This window comes from Epinephelus lanceolatus, chromosome 10 (genome assembly GCF_041903045.1).
Source record: "Epinephelus lanceolatus isolate andai-2023 chromosome 10, ASM4190304v1, whole genome shotgun sequence".
Taxonomy (NCBI): domain Eukaryota; kingdom Metazoa; phylum Chordata; class Actinopteri; order Perciformes; family Serranidae; genus Epinephelus; species Epinephelus lanceolatus.
Window position 1 is genome coordinate 27814894 of NC_135743.1, and position 27125 is coordinate 27842018.

At 40.6% G+C, this 27125-nt stretch overlaps 1 protein-coding gene across 1 annotated transcript in view; it reads left to right on the top strand.

The window, feature by feature from the left end:
* The first annotated feature begins 312 nt into the window (after positions 1 to 312).
* The window catches only part of LOC117266159 (uncharacterized), a 32415-nt gene continuing 5602 nt past the window's right edge, over positions 313 to 27125 (top strand). Inside the window, exons 1-5 of the mRNA XM_078171226.1 lie at positions 313 to 373; positions 537 to 819; positions 972 to 1117; positions 1275 to 1557; positions 1779 to 1899. Coding sequence (XP_078027352.1) covers positions 313 to 373; positions 537 to 819; positions 972 to 1117; positions 1275 to 1557; positions 1779 to 1899 — 894 coding nt within the window. The remainder of the gene's footprint in view (positions 374 to 536; positions 820 to 971; positions 1118 to 1274; positions 1558 to 1778; positions 1900 to 27125) is intronic.

The window sequence follows — 27125 nt, forward strand, 5'->3', positions numbered from 1 at the left end:
TTTAGAGTCTAGGAGATCTGTGTTAACTGTTTTGGGGTTTTTTTTAAAGAGGGGATTGAAAATGTGTGAAACCAATTAAAAAAGTGTGAACACATTTGCAACAGGTAGATTTGGACATGAGTGTGTAAAGATGGAAATTATATGTAAAGGTGGTGGTCAGGTGTGGCTTTTTTCCTGATCAGGTTAGTTTGTGTTAAGAATGTATGTGCACATTATGTATATGAATGTTTATGCATGTGTAGAAATATATGTAGAGGCTTTAAAATGGAGGTTTGATATGATTGTATGAGTGTCAACTTGCTTCACAGGATGATGACTCCAGCTGTGGTCTTTGTCTTGTTGGCTGTTTTAGGACAGACAAGTGGCCAGTCTGGTGAGATTATACTATACTATACTATACTATATTATTTAACTGGTTCAATGAAATTATTAATGATGAATAGTTTTCTGATTTTGGTTGCTTTTGGTCAGATCAACAGATCTAAAACTGCAACTTCCCCAGATTACCTTTAATAACATTTTTTGACTTTGTCCAGGTTCTAATATTGCTCGAGGTGGACGAGTGACTCAGTCCTCTGTGGCGTTTGGTGGGGTCCCTGAAAGGGCCATTGATGGAAATCAGGCAAGAATCTATGAACAAGGATCCTGTACCCACACAAACCTTGAAAGCAGACCATGGTGGAGACTGGACCTCCTGACAACATATAGAATTAACACTGTCACCATCACCAACAGAGGAGATTGTTGCCATGATCGGCTTAATGGTGCTGAGATCCGCATTGGAAACTCCCTCAATGACAATGGCAATGCTAATCCCAGGTAACAGCACTTTCTATCTTATATTTGGTTTGAACATTTTACATTGGTGTGTATGTTACAGGAAATTAGTGCATTGTATATCTACATATATTCACAGTTTCATCAACTAACATAATTTACTAATTTTTCTGTTTCATGTTAATTTTTTTCAGGTGTCAATCTATCAATTCTATCCCAGCTGGGACCTTCACAACTTTTGTGTGTAATGGAATGGAGGGCCAGTATGTGAACATTGTGATTCCTGGAAGACCAGAATATCTGTCACTGTGTGAGGTGGAAGTCACTGGTCAGCTTGCAGGTAACCCTCCTCCTACTGGTAATATGTACCACCTTAACTATACAATAATATGCTGATTGCCTGTTTTTGGTAGTTTTGGTCAGGTCAACAGACCTAATACTCCTGCAACTTCCCCAGATTACCTTTAATAACATTTTTTTTTTCTTACGTTGTCCAGTTTCTAATATTGCTCAATTTGGACAAGTGACTCAGTCCTCAGTGGCGTTTGGTGGGGTCCCTAAAAGGGCCATTGATGGAAATCAGGCAAGCAACTGGAATCAAGGATCCTGTACCCACACAAACCATGAAAGCAGACCATGGTGGAGACTGGACCTCCTGAGGACATACAAGATTAACACTGTCACCATCACCAACAGAGGAGATTGTTGCCATGATCGGCTTAATGGTGCTGAGATCCACATTGGAAACTCCCTCAATGACAATGGCAATGTTAATCCCAGGTAACAACACGTTCTATCTTATATTTGGTTTGAACATTTTACACTGGTTGTGTATGTCACAGGAAATCAGTGCACTAGATATCCACATATATTCCTAATAGAAAGACAGAGTTTTAGGGGCAAAAGCATCATCTGTATCCAAAAATTAATGTGCAAGATGCATAGTTTTGATCTGGTAACATCATTTACTCATACTTGTGTTTCATTTTCCTTTTCTTCAGGTGTGCTGTTATCCATTCTATCCCAGCTGGGATCTCCAAAACTTTTATGTGTAATGGAATGGAGGGCCAGTATGTTAACATTGTGATTCCTGGAAGACCAGAATATCTGACACTGTGTGAGGTGGAAGTCACTGGTCAGGTTGCAGGTAACCCTCCTCCAGCTGGTGATATAACTATACAATAATATGCTGATTGCCTGTTTTTGGTGGCTTTGGTCAGATCATCAGATCATATACTCCTGCAACTTCCCCAGATTGCCTTTAATAACATTTTTTGACTTTGTCCAGCTTCTAATATTGCTCAATTTGGACAAGTGACTCAGTCCTCCGTGTTGCATGGTGGGGTCGCTGAAAGGGCCATTGATGGAGATCAGGCAAGCATCTGGAATCAAGGATCCTGCACCCACACAAACTGCGAAAGCAGACCATGGTGGAGACTGGACCTCCTGAGAACATATAAGATTAACACTGTCACCATCACCAACAGAGGAGATTGTTGCCATGATCGGCTTAATGGTGCTGAGATCCACATTGGAAACTCCCTCAATGACAATGGCAATGCTAATCCCAGGTAACAGCACTTTCTTATTTGGTTTGAACATTTTACACTGGTATGTATGTTACAGGAAATCAGTGCACTGTATATCTACATATATTCTTATTAGGAAAACAGAGTTTTCAGCGCAAAGGCATCATCTGTAACTGTTTCATTTTTCTTTTCTTCAGGTGTGCTGTTATCCAGTCTATCCCAGCTGGGGCCTCACAAACTTTTGTGTGTAATGGAATGGAGGGCCAGTATGTGAACATTGTGATTCCTGGAAGAAGAAAGTATTTGACACTGTGTGAGGTGGAAGTCACCGGGACAGAATGAGATGATTGTAATGAATATGTCTGCACCTGAGTCTGAAATGATCATTCATTTTCATATCCATTAATTTTTCATGCTAATCTATGCTTGTTTCTGCTTCTTTTCCAATAAATATTTGTGCCAATGTTTGATTGTCCATCATAGCAAATGTACATGGATGTCAATGTAGTTTGGACCGTTCTGCAAGGTCCTTTTACTTTCCACTGTTTGCTGTTTGTGTAGTTCAGTGATTGCTATACCTGTCACCTTCATCCTAATTTAGCATGAAGACTGTACGCAGAGGGAAATAGTGAATCTGGCTCCGTTCAAATGAATACAATCTTACTGTTTGTTTACTCTCTCGATACATTGAGTAGTATACACTCCCCTACAGCAACATGATGGAAAGTAATTGACAAAATATTTGTTAATATAAAGAAAGAAATAACTTAGTATATTACATTTACAGAATTTACACAGAGGCATGGATAATTATTAATTTAATGACTGTTTCAAAAAGTTTTGAAAGTGTTTTCATACTCTACAGCTCAAACAACTACAAAATTTTAAAAGGATTCTGGACAGTTTCTGTAAAATTTTACACATTTACTTTAATGAAAGTTTTGTCTTTTTGCATAAAATCAATGTCAATGGGGAAATCAGTTGACTTTACAGGCACTCCTCAGTCTTAAATGATTCATTTCCTGAGTCTGTGCCACTGTCCTCTTGAGGATAGAGAGCAAAATAGCACTCTTGTCTGGCATCATGTATTGTCATTAATCTTTGACTTGTTTCATAATTTGATTCACTATCTGCTGCACTTGCAAAATAAAAATGACTTTTTAAAAGTCATTCATTTGTTGTTTTTTTTGTGTGTGTGTGTGTGTGTGTGTGTGTGTGTGTCCCAGGTTGGCTCTTTATTTAAATGGGTATCATTGTAGGGTATTTAAAGCACAACATACAAACAGATACAAAAAACAGCATATACAGTAGCTGATTACAAATGTTTATACATTTTTGGTTGTACCATTGTTATTTTTTAACTACTGGGTACCTATTCTATTATTACAGGGCAGTCAGCTAATCTGAAGTCTGATCACACTGACAAGCTGAGCTTTGGGAGTAAAAGGACCTACCAAAGTACCAACACTGCAGCAGTACATCGATTTGGTTTAGCTACAAGTTGAATTTGTCTCAGCTGAAGACAAATCAGTGCTAATTGGAATCTGGCAACAACTCAGGCACCCTGACCAGATGTAGAGATGTGTGAGGATGAGAAATAATTTGCTCAATTGAAAAAGCAAGAAACTGTCTTTTTTAGCATACAGTATTATCTGCTAGACTTAATCAGAGATGTGTTGATAGTATTGTCTTGTATCATTGTACCATCCAAACAGAGGAATTTAGGCTTCAGATTTGGATCACTGATTGCTGCCAACAGGCTTGTGTGTGTGGAGCAGCAGAGAGAGAGAGAAGCTGGGGAGGAACAGAAAAAAGGTCTAATCAGGAGGAAGAAAGGGTAGATAACCTGATAATATCATGTTCATCTTGGTCACAAATAGTGTTGCTTTATTCTGTCAATTCATACCTGCAAAATGACATATCAATGTACAGAAATGATACAGTACAGAAGAATGACAGTAGAGTTTTATTGAAATACTAAAGACTTAAAAAAAACAACAAAAAAAACAAATCTTGAGTCTTTAGAGTCTCAAGTACTTTAGGTTATGCTGTGGAACCTTGGCACAAAAAGACTCAAGATGCAGAGTTCAATTAATCTTATTTGCCGTCTACCCTCCTCTCTTGTCCATTTATTTTGTCGTGGGTTCAATGCCACCAGCGGACACAGAAAACGCCTGCCACACAGACAGGCTACAAGAGAAGTTGTTGTCAACAGGAAATCAAAGTACATTCAGAGTTTGTTGTGTGCAATAGCATCAGCTGGAAAGCAGGCAAAAGTGCTAGCTGATGATTTATTAACTGTTACATCCTGCCACATTTTTGAGACAACATCAGTCTTTGAGCCCCCAACAGACATACCAAACACTGGCTCTAGATGGGGTCATTCGTGTTTTGGTATCAGCCACCATAGTTCTCCTACAGATTTGGCACACAAGAAGTTTCAGTTCTGCAACCTCACTGCTAGATGCTACCAAATCAAACACAAACAACTTGAACATCAATAGTAAAGTTTTATTCTTTTAAAATTATATGGGACACCAATGACACATGGCGATGCACATCATAGCATACACTATAGTCCACCATTTAATATGACCATGGCTGTCTAACTGTGCTGAATAGAGCAAAAATACTGACTAATACAAAATAATACTTAAATATTTTGATAAATATTTTGACAAATAATACAGTGTGATGGACTGAGCAGTACTGGATTACTGAGGAATACTTGATCCTTGCTTATAGATGGCATAAATGGTATCTACTCTGAAGTCTAACCAAAGGAGAATTTTATCACCCATGGGCCCTTACACTTCATGCCAAGCTGTGACCCCTGCCGAAGAGTCAGAAGGACAACGCAGAACGCAGAACTAAACAGGTTGCCGGTCGGACCACTTAAAGCGGCGCACCCACTGGATCATGTGGATTACATCACGCAAGGAGAAAAAGGGCATGAGTTTTCTATACAGTGTTTCCCATACATTGACTAATTTGCCCCGCCATAGTATCCAAAAATCGGCCAGATATAAAATGCCTCCGGTAAATGAACATCACTCTGTAGCGCACCGGCTAGAGCGCCTCCTGAGAATTCTTTGGCTCCCCCCTCACTCCCCCTCACCCTCCCCAGCCTCACCACAGACGTCGCTCTCCTAGTGCTAGCGTGAGCTTGAGTTGATAGAGCAGAACGCATTTCTAAGCGGAATACTGAGGAATATTGTATTCATAGTGTATCTATACACTGTATAGAGAATTCATAACCCAAATATTGAGATTGATTCATTATTGATAAGCGTGCTGACAAATTAGTAAGTGACTTACAGAGTTATTAATTTGATTAGTCGCTTCCCTCATTGGGATGGTGGTGCCCCAAAATTTTGTTACAAGTGCAAATATTCTCAAAGAGGTATTTCCCCTACATATATGGTGCCCCGTGTGAAGCCTTATCAAATCATTGTTCCTGTAAACAAGTTATATAAACAGACAAACCTTGGCAATTTCAACGGCTGTAGTGAGAATAAATTTCCCCGATAGCCCCCGTAAGGTTTATCATATTAGCATATTCTGAGCAGGTTGTCCACTGGAGGATCGATCGTGTGCGTTTTTTTCTTTTGTACTTCTGATTTGTGTGTGAGCATTAATAATGGCAGTGAAGTGTAACCTTTGGGGTGGATGACGCTAAACCCAAAAGCTAGATGATTTAAGTCTTCACGTTTAGACCATGGTTAATTATATATTTGTGTTATAACACTGAAGTTAAGAGGTAAACTACAGTAAGCCTTAATGTTTCAATTGTGGTGCATGTGACACCGAATCTCTCAGGGGTCTGCCCACTGGTCCGACCTCCCATTGGTCTGACATCCCATTGTTCCGACCATATTAAACCCATTGTTCCGAAGTCCCGTTGTTCTGAAATCATCATGATGCCCTGTGGTTAAGGTCTGGTTAGGTTTAGGCACAGAAACCACTTGGTTAGGGTCAGGAAAAGATCATGGTGTGGGTTAAAATGAAAAAGAAAGTGGCAAACACATAAGCCGTGAGCCTGCTTCACCTCAAGCCTTTCCCAGATGACCCAGAGCCAAGGCAAGGCAGAAATACGCCCGCCGGGAGCCGTTCAGCACCGCGGAGAGCTCCCCACACAACCCGGACCCCAGAGTTAATAACAGGAGGTTATGGTGTTTCACTCTCTTCTCTCTATGACACTTGTATCTCGATCAGTAGCCTACTTTTGTTGCATTTGCTGATCCTCTATGGTACACAAATACAGTATAGCCTAGTATAATCACATATCAGAACAACGGGACGTCGGACTAATGAGAGGTCGGAACATTGACAGGTTGGAACAATGCTACAGCACCATCTCTCAGATATCTCAATAAAGCGTCCCGTACGCGTTGAGAAAGGCCTATTTGACACATTGGTAAAAGGTAAAGGTAAAGTTCCACTGATTGTCACACACCTGAATGTGTGAAATTTGTTCTCCGCATTTGACCCATCCCCTGAGGGAGCAGTGAGCAGCAGCGGCGCTGCGCTCGGGAATCATGTGGTGATCTAACCCCCCAATTCTAACCCCTGATGCTGAGTGCCAAGCAGGGAGGCAATGGGTCCCATTTTTATAGTCTTTGGTATGACCCGGCCGGGGATCGAATCCACGACCTCCCAGTCTCAGGGCGGACACTCTACCACAAGGCCACTGAGCTGGTCCACATTGATTGGCATGAAACGCGGAGTCATAATTATGTCCTGTTTAAATTAAGCTTTGCTACAATACTCCAGAAAATTGTAATTAATTCAGATCCTCTGTGTCTTCTGGTTAGATTAACTACCTAGCCGAGACAGCAGTGAAGGGGTAAAAAGTTGTTACTGTCGTTGCTATAGTAACGCTTGTGCTGGAACAGCGCTGACTGTTGCCAAGATTTAAAGTTGATTCACTACTTTGGTAAGAGTGAATGAAATTGTTGCCGAACGATAAAGTGTTAGCTGATTGCCCTGCTGGGTAACTGTGCTAAATGGGTGAAGCTGTCATGTTCATCTGTGTGTGGGTTTAGTGAAACTGTAAACTGCTGCAATATGATTGCCTACGATGTTTTGCTCTGGGTGTTTTGAGTAGTTGTGGTCTGCTGAGGCTAAACAGCTGAAGACACTCAGTGGGCGGTGCTAAACCGTCACTTCCTGCCCTAATCTTCTTCTACTATTTAGTACTTCCTCATAGTAGCGCCCCCTTGGGCTATTCTGCCCAATTGCATTGCAGGCTTAAAATCGAACAGCGCCCTCTTTGTTTGCTTTGCCTCATTACATTCAATTTACAAACTGAACAGTGCCCTCCCTAGTTGCTGACCCTCATTACATCGAATTTGCAAATTGAACAGCGCCCTCTCCTGGTTGTTTGGTTAACTGAGTTTGGTTCACAACTGTGTCTACAATTGATGAGAGTCTTAAATAACCAACATTGATTTAAGTTAAAGAGGCAACAGATAGGATTCATTTTCTTTTTTAGCTTGGTGCCACCTAGCGTCAACGGTATTGCTCGCACTGTCGCAATGATCAAATTGACCGTGGGGACAGGGGCGCCGCCAGGGATTTTGGGCCCCATGAAAAGAGTTTGAATGTTTTACTAGTAAGCAATTTTAACAAAACAAAAAAGTTTTATATATATATATATATATATATATGTCCCCACGGTCAATTTGGTCATTGCGACAGTGCAAGCAATACCGCTGACGCTAGGTGGCGCCAAGCTAAAAAAAAAAACAGTTTTATATATATATATGTATATATGCTTTTTAAACCATTAAAATTGTTCAGAACGATTTTTATTTTTAACTTAGCTGGGCGATGTCCCCACGGTCAATTTGGTCATTGCGACAGTGCGAGCAATACCGCTGACGCTAGGTGGCGCCAAGCTAAAAAAAAAACAGTTGACCCCATATATATGTGTGTGTGTATATATATATATATATATATATATATATATATATATATACAGTACAGGCCAAAAGTTTGGACACACCTTCTCATTCAATGCGTTTTCTTTATTTTCATGACTATTTACATTGTAGATTCTCACTGAAGGCATCAAAACTATGAATGAACACATGTGGAGTTATGTACTTAACAAAAAAAGGTGAAATAACTGAAAACATGTTTTATATTCTAGTTTCTTCAAAATAGCCACCCTTTGCTCTGATTACTGCTTTGCACACTCTTGGCATTCTCTCCATGAGCTTCAAGAGGTAGTCACCTGAAATGGTTTTCCAACAGTCTTGAAGGAGTTCCCAGAGGTGTTTAGCACTTGTTGGCCCCTTTGCCTTCACTCTGCGGTCCAGCTCACCCCAAACCATCTGGATTGGGTTCAGGTCCGGTGACTGTGGAGGCCAGGTCATCTGCCGCAGCACTCCATCACTCTCCTTCTTGGTCAAATAGCCCTTACACAGCCTGGAGGTGTGTTTGGGGTCATTGTCCTGTTGAAAAATAAATGATCGTCCAACTAAATGCATACCGGATGGGATGGCATGTCGCTGCAGGATGCTGTGGTAGCCATGCTGGTTCAGTGTGCCTTCAATTTTGAATAAATCCCCAACAGTGTCACCAGCAAAACACCCCCACACCATCACACCTCCTCCTCCATGCTTCACAGTGGGAACCAGGCATGTGGAATCCATCCGTTCACCTTTTCTGCGTCTCACAAAGACACGGCGGTTGGAACCAAAGATCTCAAATTTGGACTCATCAGACCAAAGCACAGATTTCCACTGGTCTAATGTCCATTCCTTGTGCTTCTTGGCCCAAACAAATCTCTTCTGCTTGTTGCCTCTCCTTAGCAGTGGTTTCCTAGCAGCTATTTGACCATGAAGGCCTGATTGGCGCAGTCTCCTCTTAACAGTTGTTCTAGAGATGAGTCTGCTGCTAGAACTCTGTGTGGCATTCATCTGGTCTCTGATCTGAGCTGCTGTTAACTTGCGATTTCTGAGGCTGGTGACTCGGATGAACTTATCCTCAGAAGCAGAGGTGACTCTTGGTCTTCCTTTCCTGGGTCGGTCCTCATGTGTGCCAGTTTGGTTGTAGCGCTTGATGGTTTTTGCGACTCCACTTGGGGACACATTTAAAGTTTTTGCAATTTTCCGGACTGACTGACCTTCATTTCTTAAAGTAATGATGGCCACTCGTTTTTCTTTAGTTAGCTGATTGGTTCTTGCCATAATATGAATTTTAACAGTTGTCCAATAGGGCTGTCGGCTGTGTATTAACCTGACTTCTGCACAACACAACTGATGGTCCCAACCCCATTGATAAAGCAAGAAATTCCACTAATTAACCCTGATAAGGCACACCTGTGAAGTGGAAACCATTTCAGGTGACTACCTCTTGAAGCTCATGGAGAGAATGCCAAGAGTGTGCAAAGCAGTAATCAGAGCAAAGGGTGGCTATTTTGAAGAAACTAGAATATAAAACATGTTTTCAGTTATTTCACCTTTTTTTGTTAAGTACATAACTCCACATGTGTTCATTCATAGTTTTGATGCCTTCAGTGAGAATCTACAATGTAAATAGTCATGAAAATAAAGAAAAGATTTTTATTATATTATTTATAATAAATTATTTTATTATTATTTATTTTATTATATTTATTTTGTTAACTGATTTTGATGCTTCTCAGTCTAAGGCCGTTGCTATGCCGTCCCTAGCAATGGAGCAGCAGAGCAGCGGTGATATCTCAAGAAATAAACACCCCAGAATTTTGTTGATTGACCAATCAGAATCAAGTATTTAAGAGTGCCATGTTCTAAAGTGGAATTATACCAATATGCACCAATATGTAAACAGTCCCGATTCTAGAATAAACGGTACCGTATGGAAAGGATGCGGCCGGTTGGAGCTCAAATTGAATAAGAAATAGAGTTCAGTGTTCACTTAGCTGGGCGTAACTTAGCTGGGCGATGTCTGTCAATAGCTGCCTCCGTGAAAAGAGAACAGAAGGAAGGGAGGGGGGTATCACTGTCAACGAGGATGTCAGCCGACCAACACACGCTACCCGGTCCCTGGTTGCGGTGGTTTGCGATGCTGGCCAGCTAGGAATGAACTAGCAGCCAGTACAGTACAGTCCTCTCTCGGCTAGCTAACATTTAGCCTTGTTAATTACTGATCCATTAGAAAGAAAGCTAGCTGGACGTGGGTTTTGAAGCCTCTTTGGTCACGAAGCTCTCTCCATCTCTTGAACGCCTGACTGAGGTTTACTCTTGTTTTTCCTCTTCTTTTATCACTCTCCTTTTTGCTCTTCTTTGCCTCCTCAGACAGAAGAGCTTGTTTGCTTTTGCTAGGCCGTTTTTCACTTGTCTCCAAACTGTCCGTCTGCCATTGTGCTTGTGACTCTATGTCATGCCCAACTCTTCATAAGGACCAGCTCCAGTCCCTGATTGGCTGACTGACCAGTTTCGCAATACATGATCGTTTCCTGCCATAAAGCAGATTTTCTTCGCAAAATTTCGCCCCCAATGGCAGAAGCTTATTGCAAAGATTGCAAAGCCACTAAGTAACCTATGTAAACGCTGATAGTAAGATTTTACTGTGCAATCCACATTATTTTCATAATGATATATTTAGGAAAAGATGCTGTCTGTTGCCTCTTTAAGTCTGGTTAACTTTGATAAACCCATTATCCAATATTATTATCATTATAGAAAACAATTTCTTTTAAATCTAACCTATGTTAAGCCTGATTTCATTTTAAAGGGTATTTAACCACATTTGAATTTAAGAGTTGTCTTACCATTCATAAATAAGTAGCTTATTTTGTGTGTTTTTGATCTAAATTGTGATTAATTACAAACTGTGCTATGTGATTTTGACTGTTTTTACCACAGGAAATTTTAAATAGACTAACTGCTCTAGTTACTGAAAACTCACTAGTTACTATTGACTGTTTTAGGTTATTTTTCATCTCAAAAGAAAAATTTAAATTCACCAATCTGATTTTCTATAACTACTAATAGCACTATTGATTTGTAAAGTTAACAAACATACACATATATATAGCACTATTAATTTGTAAAGCTAACAAACATACACACATCTATATATTATATATATATATAGAGAGAGAGAGAGAGAGAGACAAACCTATCTATACAATTTTGATAAAAATTCAAATTAAAATAAAATAAAACGTGAGAAAATAAAATATTTACACACCTTACACATTTTGAAAAAAAATTAAATAATTTTTTTTTGTCTTTCTCGTACTACACTTATTGATAGACTCTCTCAATTTGATGATTTTTGTGTTCTCACTGATCTGAAGCTAAAGCCAACATGGCTACAGGTCACTCTTCTGAACCCTCAAGCCAGGGAGACCCCCTTGATGATCTCGAGCCAGCGTTGGTGGACATGACTAAAGAATTGATACCTAACTTTGCCATTGACATCCAGAAAACTGAACCTTCCAATCTTGAATCTATACTGTCACAATTAACAACCACAGCTTTAGTCACCCCACTAAAAGGCCAGGCACTGACCGAGATGTTAGAAAAAATGGCAGTTGTGATGTCAGCTGAGCGGAGAGCCCTCAAACAAACACTCGAGAGCACTCAACGGGTTCTGGCCAAAGCAGAAAGAGATATTAGCGAGTTGAAAGCTCAACCTAATACTTCACAGGAGGACGCTGATGGTGCAACTTCAAAAGATGAAAAGAATGCTGAGTTGCAAGGTAAGAACGCAGAGTTGGTCAACCACCTCCATGACCGTGACGTGGAACTATTTGCAACCACGGAAAGGCTCACAATGGTAACCCAAGAACATGATGAGGCCAAAAACCTTCTTAAGAAAGCCGCCAATGAAATAAGAGATTTAAAAGCTCAAGTCAAAATCCAGGCTAAGTATAAAGATATGGATCAAGAGCAGATCAGCGATCTGCGCCAACAACTGACAGACGCCAAAGACAGAGTTGCTGAGTCGCAACGCCAACAGTTTATCAAAGAAGAAGAACTTGCAGATGCAAAAAGAGAATTACAGTACTCCTTTGAACAGAGCCAAAGCCACAGAGTCTTTCTTGATGAACCTCCCCTTGAAGCAAAGAGAAATACCAAGTCTCTGAAATCATCTCAAGGAGATTTACCCTTGCAATCTTCTCCATTGTTCTGTTGCTTGAACGTGCCTCCCGTTCTTGGGACACCCGGCCCCGAACTGAGCAAACCAGGGGGGACTTCACTCGACATCCCGATCCAGTGACTGACGCTCACCTTGCGCCGGGTCCGTCAAGCAGAGATCTGCCCGTGCGACCCGCCCCACTGTTTCCACCTGAGCAGGTCTCCCATTCTTGGGACACCTGGCCACCACTGAAACAGGTAAATTACATTTACGCTCAACAGCCCCACCTGACTGTGGGTACTCACTTTGCGCAGGGTCCCTCAGATAGAGACCTAGATAAAATCACACACAACATAACTCGCTTTGAACCCAATCTTGGTGGTTCACATCACACCAATCTCTAACTCAGAGATATTGACTTCTATCTATGGAAGTTTCCGAACGCCACAGTTGACGACAAGATTTACCTTATCAAGGAGACCTCTAGTCGAGACATCAGTGCTTTCATTGACCACCTGCCTGAATATATCAGGACCGACTATACCCTTCTTTGCCAAGCACTGCTTGAAGAATTCTCTGACTACCTCTCACAAACTGGTTTGACCTCTGCCATGACAGTCAAACAGGGAAGAAATGAATCTCCTCAGCAATACTATCATCGCCTGCGTCTCACCTACTTTGGTTGGAAATGAACCTGGGATGGAGGAGGACCTGCATTTCAAGGCTCTCTTTATCCAGAACATCCCACTACTAGTGTCCATCTTGGTGTTGCGGCATGTCCTCGTACTCTAACAAGTTGACACCTACGAGAACTTGCTTTAAAGGGTTTTGCTAAACAAAAACAAAACGTGACTAAACACGGAGAACCCAACACAATCTTGAGTCTCGAAGCTACAACTTTGGAGTTGGAAGGGGTTTCTAATGGCAAACCACATGACCACCGCACAACCCCTCCCAAAACTCATCAGCCTGGTCAGACAGAAAAATCCCCTCCACCTAAACCAGCCCATCACAGTAATGGCTACTCAAGACCACCATGGTCGGGTCAGAACCAGAAACCAAAGTTTAAGGGGAATCCCCGTTTCCCCAACCACGGATCAGATAAGTTTTCACCAAACTAACGGGAGAACTGTCCTACCCGGGACCGCAAATAAAGTGAACGACATAAAGTACAAGACACTTACTTCCAGGGCAAACAACCGCTGAAGCAGGATCTGTCTGAAGAAAAAACAAAGAAGGACAATGACTCCAGAGATAAGTCTACAAAAGTTGGTATTAGTGAGGAAGAACTTGACGCTATCAGACGCGTCATGCAGAACATGGGTAGAGAAAAAAGGATAAAGCTGACCTCTTTTCCGTCACCTCCGCATGCCCTGAACCCTCCCCTCAGGTCGTTTTGACCGACTCACCTGAGGCAGAGGCTGAAGAAATCTATCTGGACCCCTGTGAACCCGAGCCTGCACTGCTTTCAAACTGGGTCACGACAGTCCAGTCCAATTCTCCTGAACAAAACTTGTCTCAGTTAACACCTCCCAGTGCTGTCCTGTAGGTTCAGCTGGATTCAAAAGATGATTCTTCCAAGGAGAACCCCCTAACCATACAGGGTGAACCACCCTTCCAACAGTTCTTCTGCCACCTCACCAAGAAAGGGGTCGCTCATAAATTCTATCTGTCCATAACACTTGAAAATGAATTTGTACATGAAGCACTCCTTGATACCACCACAGATATCACCTTGATGTCGGCGACCCAGTAAATACACTGCAAGCAATAGCACGTCGCTCCAACAAGGAATTGAAACTGCAGACCTGCTCTCTCGAGGTCCAACCATAAGTCATGGCACTGGTGCAGCAGCAGCACTGTTGCAGTCCGATAGTCAGCAGCTGATGTATTTAGCAAGAATTTGCAAGTATATGTTTACAGTACCGTTTACAGTCAAACATTTTGATGCACTGTAGGCTCACTTTTTGATAAATCAAAAATCTGTGGAATCGTTTGTGTAGGACAGTCTGAAGATGCTCTGTAGCAAGTTTGGTGTCAATTGAGCAAAAATTGTGGGAGGCGATAGGTTTAATATGTTTTACAGTTTTTGAAAAAAACAGAGTGATGGACTTAATAATTTGCAATAGGTTTAAATGTACAAAAGTTTCTTCAGTATTGGGGCTACATTTTGGTGAAAGTTGCAAATCTGTAGCACATATGGTTGATTTGTTGTGAATTTTCAAAATTTTGAATTTTAGAGGCTTGCTGTAGTGCCACCATCAGGACTATTGGCCTGTTTTTGCAGCTAAGGCAATCTGGCATGGGACTGGACCTTTGTGCAAAGTTTGGTGATTTTTTGCACATGGGAAGTAGGATTTCCTCAGCTGCCCGGCCCCTAATAACAAAACATTGTTTTGGCAAAATAGATTTTGCATTTATTGCCATAATGTGAACAATTAAGAGAAAAATGTGCTCCATAAAAGTCACTTGGAGACAATACACAAACATTTAAGAGTGATGGCAACACAAAGAGCAAACAACTCTTTGGAATACAAAATAAGTAACACTGTTTAATAGTAATTGCCAACTACTTTAGGCCTCTAAACTGCAACAAATATAATATACTAGATCAAAAACTAAATGAAAACTTAAATTGTAGATGTGCTACTACAGACAATGCCACTGTACTGGATGAAAACATTCTCCTGGCAAAAAACATTAGTGGCCAGGGGTCCGTTTCACAAAGCAGGTTCAACAAACTCGGACTCTAATCCTGAACTCTGAGTTGATCTACTTTGAGATAGGAAACTCTGAGTTTCCGGTTCCAGAACAGCTGATTTGAATCAGTTTAATCAACTCAGAGTAGTTTCACCTGGAGTTAAGCGCGTGCACCACAACTATAAAAAGTCAGCATCAATGTAGCCCCGATTCGACGAGTCACCATAGCAACGGGGAAGAGGAGGGCTGCGTTTGTCTTTCTTTTGTCTTTTGTCTTTCTTACTAGAATTAGAAATCTTAATGCGCTCATATGGCGAGTTTGCACACGTTTTCAAAAAGAAGTGCAACACTGCTGCAGCTGCAAAAGAGAGGGAGATGGTGTGGGAGAACATTGCTGCTTGGGTCAATGCGTAAGTTTAATGTAGTCCTTTGCAATCACAATAATATTACAGGGGAAAACTGCTTGAATGGTAGCCTATTAATTTATTCCCCGCAATCCCGCGGGGGAGAAGCGCACTTGGCAGCAGCTTAGGATGAAATATAAAAACATTGTTCAAACAGGTAAGACCTCGGTACAGTCTCATGGGGGTACCTCATTTTGATCATGTTTTACATTGTAAAGTAAATATTAAGTGGCTGTTTGACTGTGCAGTTGTTTTATCCCCAACATAATGCTGTTTTCACACACATAAATGTCTTCTCATCTATATCATGTTCTGTTAAATAATTAAGCCTATTTAAACTAACACAGACTTCTACTCAGCCAACAGAAAGAAGGCAGATGCCCGTAAAACGAGCACACTTTTCTGACCGCCCTGCATAGTTGCCTTACTCAAGTGCTCAGACATTGTACAAAAAACTTCCATTTGCAAAGAAACGCAGCGCAACACACAATATCTGCTGGGATGTGAGAGCATGATTACGACTGGTAATGTTGCAAATGTAAGGACGGATTAGGTTGTGTATGTAGATGATGGACTGTGACCTGAAACGGTAGGCTACAGCTCAAAAATATAATTGTCTGGAAATGCTAGAACATCTATGCGCGGTCTGATAACCATCTCCCGACGAATATTTAATTCTCTGCACAGTAATGCTGCTCCTTCATCCATGGGATCGTTATCAAAAGGACATGCCATGTTAGTGAAAAAAGTCGCCACCTACTGTGCCTAATGGACTTCTAATATACTGACTAATTTTTTTTAATGATTTTTTTAAATGACAGACGGCAGAACTAGGCTACGCCAAAACTCGCCTGCTGACTGAATGAATGAGGAAATCAAATGGAGTGTGTGGCTCTGAAAGAGGGCAGAGACAGAGAGAAACTCGAGGTTCATTGAGAAAAACCTGGTCCCGACCAGGTTAGGTTCTTAGAGTCTGTTACTATAGTAACTGACCGAGAGCTTAAGTTACCTCTCTCTCTGAAACAGGCTAGAGTTACCCCTCTTTCTCTGGTTTGAGTTACCTCCCTTTTTGAAACGGAAAACTCAGAGTTTCCCTCATTTCAGGGTTAACAGACTCTGAAACGTGCTTTGTGAAATGGACCCCAGGCAGTGCAATGAGTGCATGTAAACATACATTGTAAACAAAAATTGTAGCAGAGCTACTACTACAGACAGTGCTGTACTGGATGAAGTTTTTACTGGCAAAAACATATTGCTGGCCTGGCCAGGTAGTGCAGAAAAATATCAGAATATGTTTATGTTGTAAGTGTTTGTGCATACATATTCTGTGTGTGTGTGTGTGTGTGTAAACTCACCTTGTACTGTCTTGTGCTTCACGTCTTGCACGTCTCGCAAATAACTCCATTCTCGCTTGAAAAAGAAAAAATACCGCCGAGTTTCATCGGTGGCGTTACACTCATCTGTTTGTATGTACTCCGACAGCCACTCCACCTTAAACGACACGCGTTTCTTCTTAAGATTTCCAGAGGATTAAGCGCCACAGCCCACACATTTAGCCATAGCTACGACGCTATGGCTAATGACTAACAACAAATACGACAGCAGCGAATACCCAACATAATGCCATTGATTGGCTGTCAAGCTAAACAACTGTTGCAGGTATTGGTTGGGCAGCGCCTGGTGGGCATGTTTTTTTAATCATCACAGTTCACTGTCATCTGTCACTCATTGCACAGACAAACGCCCACAGTGGAGTACGTAGTTACTGTTCAAGTCAAAGGACAACACATATAAGAAAAAAAAAAAAGTAAAAACTGGTCAGTGATATTTGAGCGTACAACTCTTTGTCATCTGCGCAAAGAGGTGGGGAGCAGTGTGCAATTGCGCAGTAAAATAGCTTAGAGGGAACAGGGCTCATCTTGCGCTCTTCTTCAATTTTTTTTGTATTGTCTTGCTTTTATGTTTGCATCGGCTCTTTCGTGTTTACTTTATTTAGCTCATGCGTAACTCTTTTGTGCTCACGATCAAAGTTATTTTGAACTTTTAAATTTTGTTGATCTAGTTTTCTTTTATCTCCAGTGTTTTCAACATTTTTGCGTGTTAACAATAACTTTGACAACAATATCGAACAGCCAACGATATTGTTTTCACCATTATTATAAGCGAGTAATCAGAACGAAGCAGACCAGCACCTGCCGACCAACCTCTTCGCCTCAGATTCATCGGAACCAGCGGCTGCCAGCCACATGCCACAGTGGTCCTCGTGCCAAGCCCAAAGGCTTCCTGCAGCCTAAAGCAACCAACCTGGGGTACCCACAGGACATTGCAGACTCGACCGCTCCCACTCTGCTGTGAGACAGCCTGTTCCATTCTGTTCGAAAGACTGGGAGCTGCGAAGCGACAGTCCGGGGCCCCAAGAGGAGCTTCGCCTTTGATCCCCGCTGCTAAAAAGTAGGACAAGAACTTCCATAAGTTGAGTGAGCCGCTGTGCGGTGAAGAGTGAGGTCGAGCAGGAGGCTTAGTTAATTATCCTGATTTTAATTTAGGTTTCATTAGGTGAATGGTTTTGTACATCCCTGTGTTCCGAATTTATAATCTATGTTAACATACTCTGTCCTACTATCGCCAAACTAAATAACTCACATGAGTGTTACTTCTCATTTCATTCCATTTATATACTGTTAATTTTGTGTTGTGTCATATAATTATCATTTGCTATTCATTTATTCAGTTGTTACATATTTAGCTTAAATAAATCTTCATTTCTCGCCAAGTCGTTGTCTGTGTATATATCTTTGGTATGTATTTACCCCTCTGCTATGAAGCCCCTGAATATGACTTAGTGTTACCACTTACCTTTGCAAGTCACATAATTACTGAAATAAAGTCAACCTGTGTGCAATTTAGGTGTCACATGTTTTTAGTATACATACACCTGTTCTGAAAGGCCCAAGAGTCTGCAACACGCCTCAGCAAGGTTTACTACTAAGCAAGTTGCTCCATGAAAACCAAGGAGCTCTGCAAAAAGGTCATGTTTAAAGTTATGGAGATGTACAAATCAGGGTTTGATGATAAAAAAACAAAACAAACCTGAAACTTTGAACATCCCATTACACACCACCAAATCCATCATTAGAAATAGGAAAAAAATGTGGCACCACAACATACCTGCAAGAAAGGGCCCCCACCAAAAGTCAAGGACCAGGCAAGAAGGACATTAATCAGAGAGACAAAAAAGAGACCAAAGACAACCCTGGAGGACTTGGAAAGACTCACAGTGGAGACTGAAGTACCCATCCATTGGACGACTAAGCCATACACTCCAAAGAGCTGAGCTTTTTGGATGAGTGGCCAGCCAAAAAGCCATTGCTTAAAAAAAGAAATAAGAGCACACTACAGGAAATGTTGAGTTTGAAATGACAACACAATGCAAATTTAATGGGGCAAATGACAGCACATTAGAAAAATATAGAGGGAATAAGAAATAAAGGTCTGTGGCAAGAAATAAAGGCCCGTGTCTTGTGTAGTTTATATACAATGATGATACAATATTATGAAGCTGAATCACTAAATCATAGTAAATCAACTTTGAAATTTGACACAATATTAATGTATTGCTTATTTTCATATCTCCAGACCATTTAAAAGAGGGGGTGGCCTTGCTGTTTTTTATAAGTTAGGCCTCAGCAAGTGCCATCCTGTTGCTCTTGGTAATTTGAACTCATCTGACATTTTAAATTTTTTGAGTATTTTTACTTCTGCTGTGGTGTGTCTGTGTCACTCTGCAGTTACACCTCCAAAACACAAGTTGGCGGCAGAGGTTTCTGTGAAGTGCTGTTAAGTTTAGTTGATTCAAAACACACCCAAAACACACATTAAATATGACTTAATAGAGACAATTTGAAAAACAAGAACAACTGACTTCACTACAACTCTCAGCATTCACAGACAAACACTTTATTATTATTATTATACTTTAATCCGGACACATTTTCCCCACAAATACAACATGCTAACATTATTAGCACAAGCCTATGGCATTTTACATTGTATAAATTAGCCTAGCAACGGGGTCATCCCTATATTCCCCAGGTTCTATGTTCCCCGATCGGGGAACATAGGACCCTTTAAAAAAAAAAGGGTCCTATGTTCCCCGCTTTCCCCAAAAGGAAATATGTTCCCCGCTTTGTATGGGACTTTGTACATTCCCTGCTGTTGCCGGGGATCTGTACTCGCTGTTGCCGGGGAACATAGGACCCTTTTGAGAAAAAGGACACATCTGGCCTTATCAATAACACTGCGCAACAGAAAATATCTATAAAAACATGTGTTTACTTCAGACCCTGAGATCTCCAACCCCGGGAATATTTGGCAGGTGGCAGCGGCCCCTTTATGATTCTTTTCAACAACAACAAGTGGCATCGGAGTGTGTGACTGAAAACCACCACGGTCTGCTTTCCGTTCAAGGCATCTCCTCCTTCAGATGCAGAGACTTTGTGTTTATTAAGTAAGCTTTCACTGACTGTATCACATCTGTACACATGTCTTAAAACATGAAAAATGCATGAACAGGAGCTTGACCTTCTACACGCTTTTGACTAGACTGGCGCCGTCAAAATACGGGAGATTAAGTTGATATGCAGTACTCCTATCATAATCACACAAATAAACATGTTTTAGAACATGTGAAGTCGCATTTGTTGAAACGTAGACTACGTGTCCTGTCCTGTCAGGAGATCAGGACAGTCCTGATGTCCTGACACATCCCACTCTCAATAAAATAATCTTGTCCCGTCTCATACCCATCCTGTGTTGTGTTGCAATTCATATTAACTGCATACCGTATTCATATAAAATTGACCTATTGTTATTATTCCTAGTCCCACTCGCTCCCGTTTGTTTTTTGCCTGTCTCGTCACAGTGCCATGATCAAATTATTCCCAACCCACGGAAATCCTGTGACCCACAGAATTCCCGAAAATAAAGAAAAAAAGTCAGCCATTAGTTACAGGCTAATTTATTGACTAGATTATGAAGTTATTCAATACCTTCCACCCACAGCTGCTTAGGATATTTTAACAATGCAATGTTATGTAGTCCCTATCTGAGCTCTGCTGCGTAATTACGCACAACCAAATGTGGGTAGCCTATTCCTCTATCAGCATGTCTTAAAGAAGGGAGTCACCTGTTGACTAATTTCGTTACATGGAAAGCCTTGTTGGAATGGTGGGACATTGGCATGTCGGAATGGTGTAAACAGACAACGCGTTACCAGCAAGACTCGGGCTTTGCCTTCTTCCCATCGGTGACGCCCACACCTGTGTGCACGGAGCTCAGAATGCACACATTCTTGCTGGGCTTACACTGGTAAACGGTAAGAGTCACATCACTGGATTTCAGCACTTTTGTGCTGAACAGCTCCGCTGACTCTTTAGTGGAGGGTGGCTGCACCCAGTGGCAACTCCCGGTGGCAGCTCCCGCTTCATTTTCCCCAGTGTGCTGACCAGGCTGGTCTTTTTTGCCTGAAAGGTGGTGGCGAGCTATACAGAAGTGAAGAAGTTATCTGCAGTGTTGGGGAAGTTACTTTTAAAAAGTAGTGTTTGCTCGTTACTCGTTACTTCTTAAAAAAAGTTATCCCTTACTTTACTTAGTTACCCTCTGTGAAAAGTAACTTTTTACGTTACTCGTTACTTTAACGTTACTTTTACGGTGCTTGATTTTGGGTAGAACCCCATCTCATTTCCTAAACGTGAAAGTTTCCCACTGGTATTTACCACTTTGGTGATAAAATAAAGATTAAAGAGTGAGAGTTAATTTGTGTTAACTAGGCTACATGAATTTGTTACATGACAGATTTCTACTACTAATAGCCTATTTGCCAGACCTGCTGCATCACTGAATGAGGAAAATATTAATATTCACAGACACTATCTTTGAACAAATAGTGTCATATTCATGAATAAATCATTTTCTGTTCTGTTATTACGTGTGTAACTGTGAGACTGTGTTTGTGTAACAGACTCATACTTTGCAGTAAGCTACAGACCTGCACGAATAAATTAATTCATTTTCTTTTCTGGTATGGTATGGTAGGTACTTTATTAACCCCTCGGGGAGAAATTTCAATGTCACAGCAGCAATTTAAAATACACAAAATAGGAGCTGCTGCAACAGGCTGCCCTTCACACAACGCCAGGAAGGTAGGCAGGTTATGATTGTTCTGTTTTCTGTTAATACAATGCTGCATTTTATTGATGTTTTGGGGGTCGTTTTGATTTCCTTTGAGGTTCCGGGGTCGTATGTTGCCCATGTCTGAGGTCTGACTAGCGAGGTTAACGTTACATTAAACAACACTTACCCAGCCATACAAGTGCAGTTCGCTGTCAGTATATAGTTGGTCGACTTGTTCAGAATCACCCAGGTCTTGTACATTAGTTAACGTTACTGTTTTGTGTCCTTGTCGCTGGCTCGGCAGTACTTTGGTCCGTAGAGCACAAAAACCATCAGATAAATCCCGGTATTCAATATCTTGGACATGACCGCAAAGTACAAAATTATACACATCAAGGGATTTATATGCCTTGAGTTTTTCATGCGTATAAACGCTGGGTTTCTCCACAAGATATAAAAAAATGTCCGGCCACTGTAGCTTAGGCCATTTCGTTGGGTCGGTGACCCACTGACCCGACATTAAGTACGGGTCAGGAAACCTCACTCCGTTGCTAATTGTTAGCTTATTACAATAAGCTAACCTGTCTTCGGTTGACAAACCGTTAAAATAATCCGAGGAGGCGCGTGTATCTTCCATATTCCTCATACGATTCTTGATTTTGGCGCTCCTGTCTGTACTGTTGACATGGCAACTGTCACAGTTCCTGCCTAGTGCGCAGCTGAGGCAGACAGGCAGTGTCACCGTCAAATCTGTCCCCGGGAAAAGTAACGTTGTGCCCAACTGACAAAGTAACTATGTTCCGTTACCATATTTTCAGTAGTAACGCGTTACACTACTTTTTACCCAATAAAAGTAGTTACGTTACTGTAACGTGTTACTTTGTAACGAGTTACACACAATACTGGTTATCTGTGGGTCATGTTTCTCCCCTTCTCCAGGATGGATAAATAAATAAATATTATGAATAAAATTTTAAAAATAACAGACCCCAAAAGCTTTGTAGGCTTTGGGATCGGGGAACATAAGACCCTTTTGTTTAAAAAAAAAGGGCCTATGTTTCCCAGGTCCTTTTGGGGAAAAGCGGGGAACATAGAACCCTTATTATTAAAAAGGGTCCTATGTTCCCCAGTCCCATACAAAGCAGGGAACATAGGACCCTTTTGGGGTCCCATACAAAGCGGGGAACATAGGACCCGGGGAACATAGAACCCGGGAAACATAGGTACGCTCCCGCAATGTGCAAGCGGGGAACATCGAAGCTTTTTTGCAGGGTTAAGTGGGGAACATAGAACCCAGGAAACATAGAACCCCGATTTTAATATCAATGTATGCTATCCCTCCCATTCCCTCACCTCCAGCTTTTTAGATCTTTTTAGAGTCTTTTAACCTTGTGCAATCTGTCAGAGGAGCCACACATTCATCATACTTTAGACCTGATACTCTCATCTGGGTTCTCACTCAACTGTCTTAATTTGGTGGACTTGCCTGTTACTGATCATTAAGCTGTTGTTTTTAAAGTCCTGCTAAAGCTCTCCATTTCCACTCCCTGCTCTACAACTTGCTCTGGCATTTTTAACTCTGGTTCTGCAACACCAATGCACTGCTAAAGTTATTCAGTGATCAGTGCCTAGCCATCCTTGACCAAATTGCCCCATTTAAATCCAGGAAACTAAAATCAAATAATATCCCCTGGCTGAGTGACCACCTTCGAGCCCTTAAAAGACTCTGTGTAGCAAGTCTGATTGACAATGGAAGGCCAATACGTCAGAAATAACACATACAACCCTTAAAAATCACATTTTCAGTTATCAGGAAGCGGTTAAAGATGCCAGAGCTGCCTATTTCTCTGATCTAATCTCAAGTAACAACCATAATCCTAAAATCCTCTTTAAGGTTATTAATTCTTTTGTTACTGGTGCTTCTTTTTCTGAGCCTGATGTGAGCTGCCTGGGAAATTTCTTTCCCATTTTGTAAATAAAGTGGAGAACATCAGGTCTCAAATCCAGCCTGACCCTTGCTCTATTTCTGTTCCTCATGTCAGTTCAGCCTCTTTCACTCAGTTTCAACCTGTTACAACCTCTGAGCTAGTGTATGCAGTCTCCCACATGAACTCCTCCTCCAGTACCCTTGATGCCATCCCAACTAAGCTCCTCAAAGAGGTATTTTCTACTGTCTGCCCTGTTATTTTACAAATTTTCAACAATTCCTTGGTTTCTGGCTCATTCCCTGACAGCTTTAAGCATGCCATTATTCACCCACTATTTGTTGCCCTGGGTAATGTTTCTTCTTCCTCAGCCCAGTTGAGGTGTGGGGTCCCTCAAGGCTCTGTCCTTGGCCCTCTTCTGTTTTCCATATACATGCTTGGCCAGGTTATCCAGACTCATGATATGCTTTACCATTTCTGTGCAGATGGTATTTAGTTGTACATGCTGTTAAAAAACCACAGTTTCTAGCAGCCTATCTAATCTCTCATTTTGCCTCTCTGACATTAAATCCTGGATGTCCCAAAAGCCGCTGAGAAATCAGAAGTCATTTTGTTCGGTCCCCCAAATTCCATCAGCTCCGCTGGTGCTAATTTGGGAGAGCTGTCAAAGAATATTAAGCAGGCTGCTAGGAATCTAGGTGTGATTTTTGATTCTAAACTCTATTGTTCAGTCTTGTTTCTTTCAGCTCAAGATGATTGCGAAAATTAGGTCATTTTTATCACTCACGGACCGAAAAACAGTTGTTTATGCTTTTATTTATTCACAACTTGATTACTGCAATGCACTTTACTCAGGTATTAATCAGAGCTCCCTCCATCGTCTCTAGTTGGTCCAAAATGCTGCTGCCCGACTCGTTACTGGGACAAAGGGGCATGAGCACATCACCCCTGTGCTTACCTCCCTACATTGGCTCCCTGTTAGTTCTCCGATTGATTTTAAAATTGTATTACTCACTTTTAAGGCCTTAAATGGACTCTGAAATATATTACAGACTTATTGACACAGTATGTGCCCTCTTGACCACTCCCAGGTCACAGTTTTTGACAAAGGGAGATCGTGCTTGTGCTGTTAGAGCCCCCACGCTGGAATGCTCTGCCTATTAAACTAAGGGACAGCACACTAAGTCCCTTGCTTCTTTTAAATTTCGTAAATTTCTTAAAACCTTTCTCTTTGTAAATGCTTTTGGGAATGTTTGGCTGCTTTTATTTTATACTGTTTTAATTTGTTTTGTTTGTATTTATTCATTTTAACTGTTTTTTGCTTCTTGTGTATCTGTCTTTTCAGTCACTTGCCATGTACCTTATTTGGTTTTGTCTCTTCTTGTTAAGCACTTTGTAACATTATTAAGAGAAGTGCTATATAAACAAAGTTTATCATTATATTATTATTATTATTATTATTATTATTACATGTAGCTGTACACTGCCTCTACCACTTTCCACAAACTTTATTTGAGCAAGCACAGGGCGTGCCCTCTGAGACATCAAGTGACTCAGACAGTCACATTGACCTCTGAATGGGATACAAAACCAACATGTGTTATTTGATCAGGATGTTAATTAATCCAACAGTTGTCAATCATGCTTTGCACTAAAGTATAAAAATGATTTCTCTCGATGCACACATGGAGATCACAGCTGCTTTCACGGCGCGAGAGAGTTTCCAGGTAGGTCTCTGGTAGAATTATTGATTAAATATATTTTGCACATGTAATTTTGTGAATTGAAAAATTGATCTAAATCAGAAATATTTTTATGCTACAGCTTGGTTATGACAAGATTATAATCAAAAGTGTGTGAAAATAATTACGTGCAAGTTCTGAAGGTCTGAATATGCAACAGAGCTAGGGCAAGGAGTTTTGTGAAATGATACTTAATATTCAAGCTTCCAGAAGACTAAAAGTTTAGAAGTTCAATATCAATTGTTAAAATAACAATTATATAAATATAATGTGACTAAATTATACTAGTAAACACGTTATGTTAATGTTAATGTTCATTTTACTAATGTTTTTTTTGTTTTTTTCTAATTCACAATGTCATTACTTTTTCTTTGTTCTCATGGTCATGTCCCTTTTTCCCTGTTGGTTTATTCATATTTGGGACCTTTATGTCTAAATCCTGACAGAGATCCTGCTGGGGTGAGTTTGATCTAAAGATGTGTCAGTTAAATGTTTTGTTCAGAACTGTTCTGAGTGGGAGTGATATTACTATAGAGGGCAAACAAAGAGATAAGGAGGGGGATTGCTCTCCATAGATTTGACTATTTTTAAAACATGTATTGCAAAAGCCTAACAAACAATCAAACAAGAAACCAACATTAACTATCAGCAGGAGACAAAAAGTGAACAACACCCTGCATCATTTTGTTTACATTCCTATGTAGAGTAGCCTATACCTATGTTTAATTTAACTCTATGCATTGTGGAACCAACTACCAACTATTGAAAACTGCATATATAGACAAACATTAACTTATTAATCATAGAGAATTAAGACGGAGGGTGGTAGGGATGACCATTTGGCACTGACTCACCAAATGCATTACACAAATATGCACAGATGATGTGCTCTGAACAGATGTGAAAAACTGTCAAATTTTTTGCAGTAATGTTCCTGCTCTACCACCACTTCCAGTTCCCTTTTGGACAAAGTTTGCTACAAATGTAACACTGTTTATTTTTCAGAGTCATAAGTCAGTCAATCTGAAACATCAGCATTTGAGCATCTGATCATTTTTCACCAGATTAGGTGTTCAATAGAAGACTGATGTTCCACAGGTGTGATTTTTTACCTCATACATCCTATCTGGTGTAGTCTGGCACCGTGCCTAACTTGACAGAAGACAGTAAACTGAGAAGCTGAAGATACTGACTGTCTTAAAAGTGCATGAAAATTGATCAACAGGGCTTTTAAAATATATATATATATATATTTTTTTCAGTTCTATAAGAAATGAATATTTTCACCTGAATTTTCTCAAATTTCATGCACAGTCTCCTTTAAAAACTGTACCTGGGCTCAATGGAGAATTTTTCAGTTTATAGACAATTCAAACCAATTTTAAAATCAACCTGGGCCTCCTCCCATCCAGTTTTCAAATAAAATCATTTATGTTCTTCCACTAACCTCCTGGTCTATTAAATGTCAAATACAAATTATGCTGTATTATTTGATTAATTTGTGGGACTGGTTAAAATATTACCTAAATGTGTTGGCAGCTCAACATATAGATATTTGTATGAAGAGTATTCTTGGCAACGTAAAACATTTTCGTTCAGAAAATATAGCTGACAAAAAAAATTTAACATCTTCAAGTGTAAGCTATACACACTTCTAGTATAATCTAAACACAGCTATGTATACAGAACCAGTTTGATTTGGGCATGTTTGTATAAAGATGGAAATTGTCCAGTGTAGGTGGAGTTCAGGCGTGGCCTCCCTCCTGATCTTCAAATAAATCAAAATCTTTTCCTTAA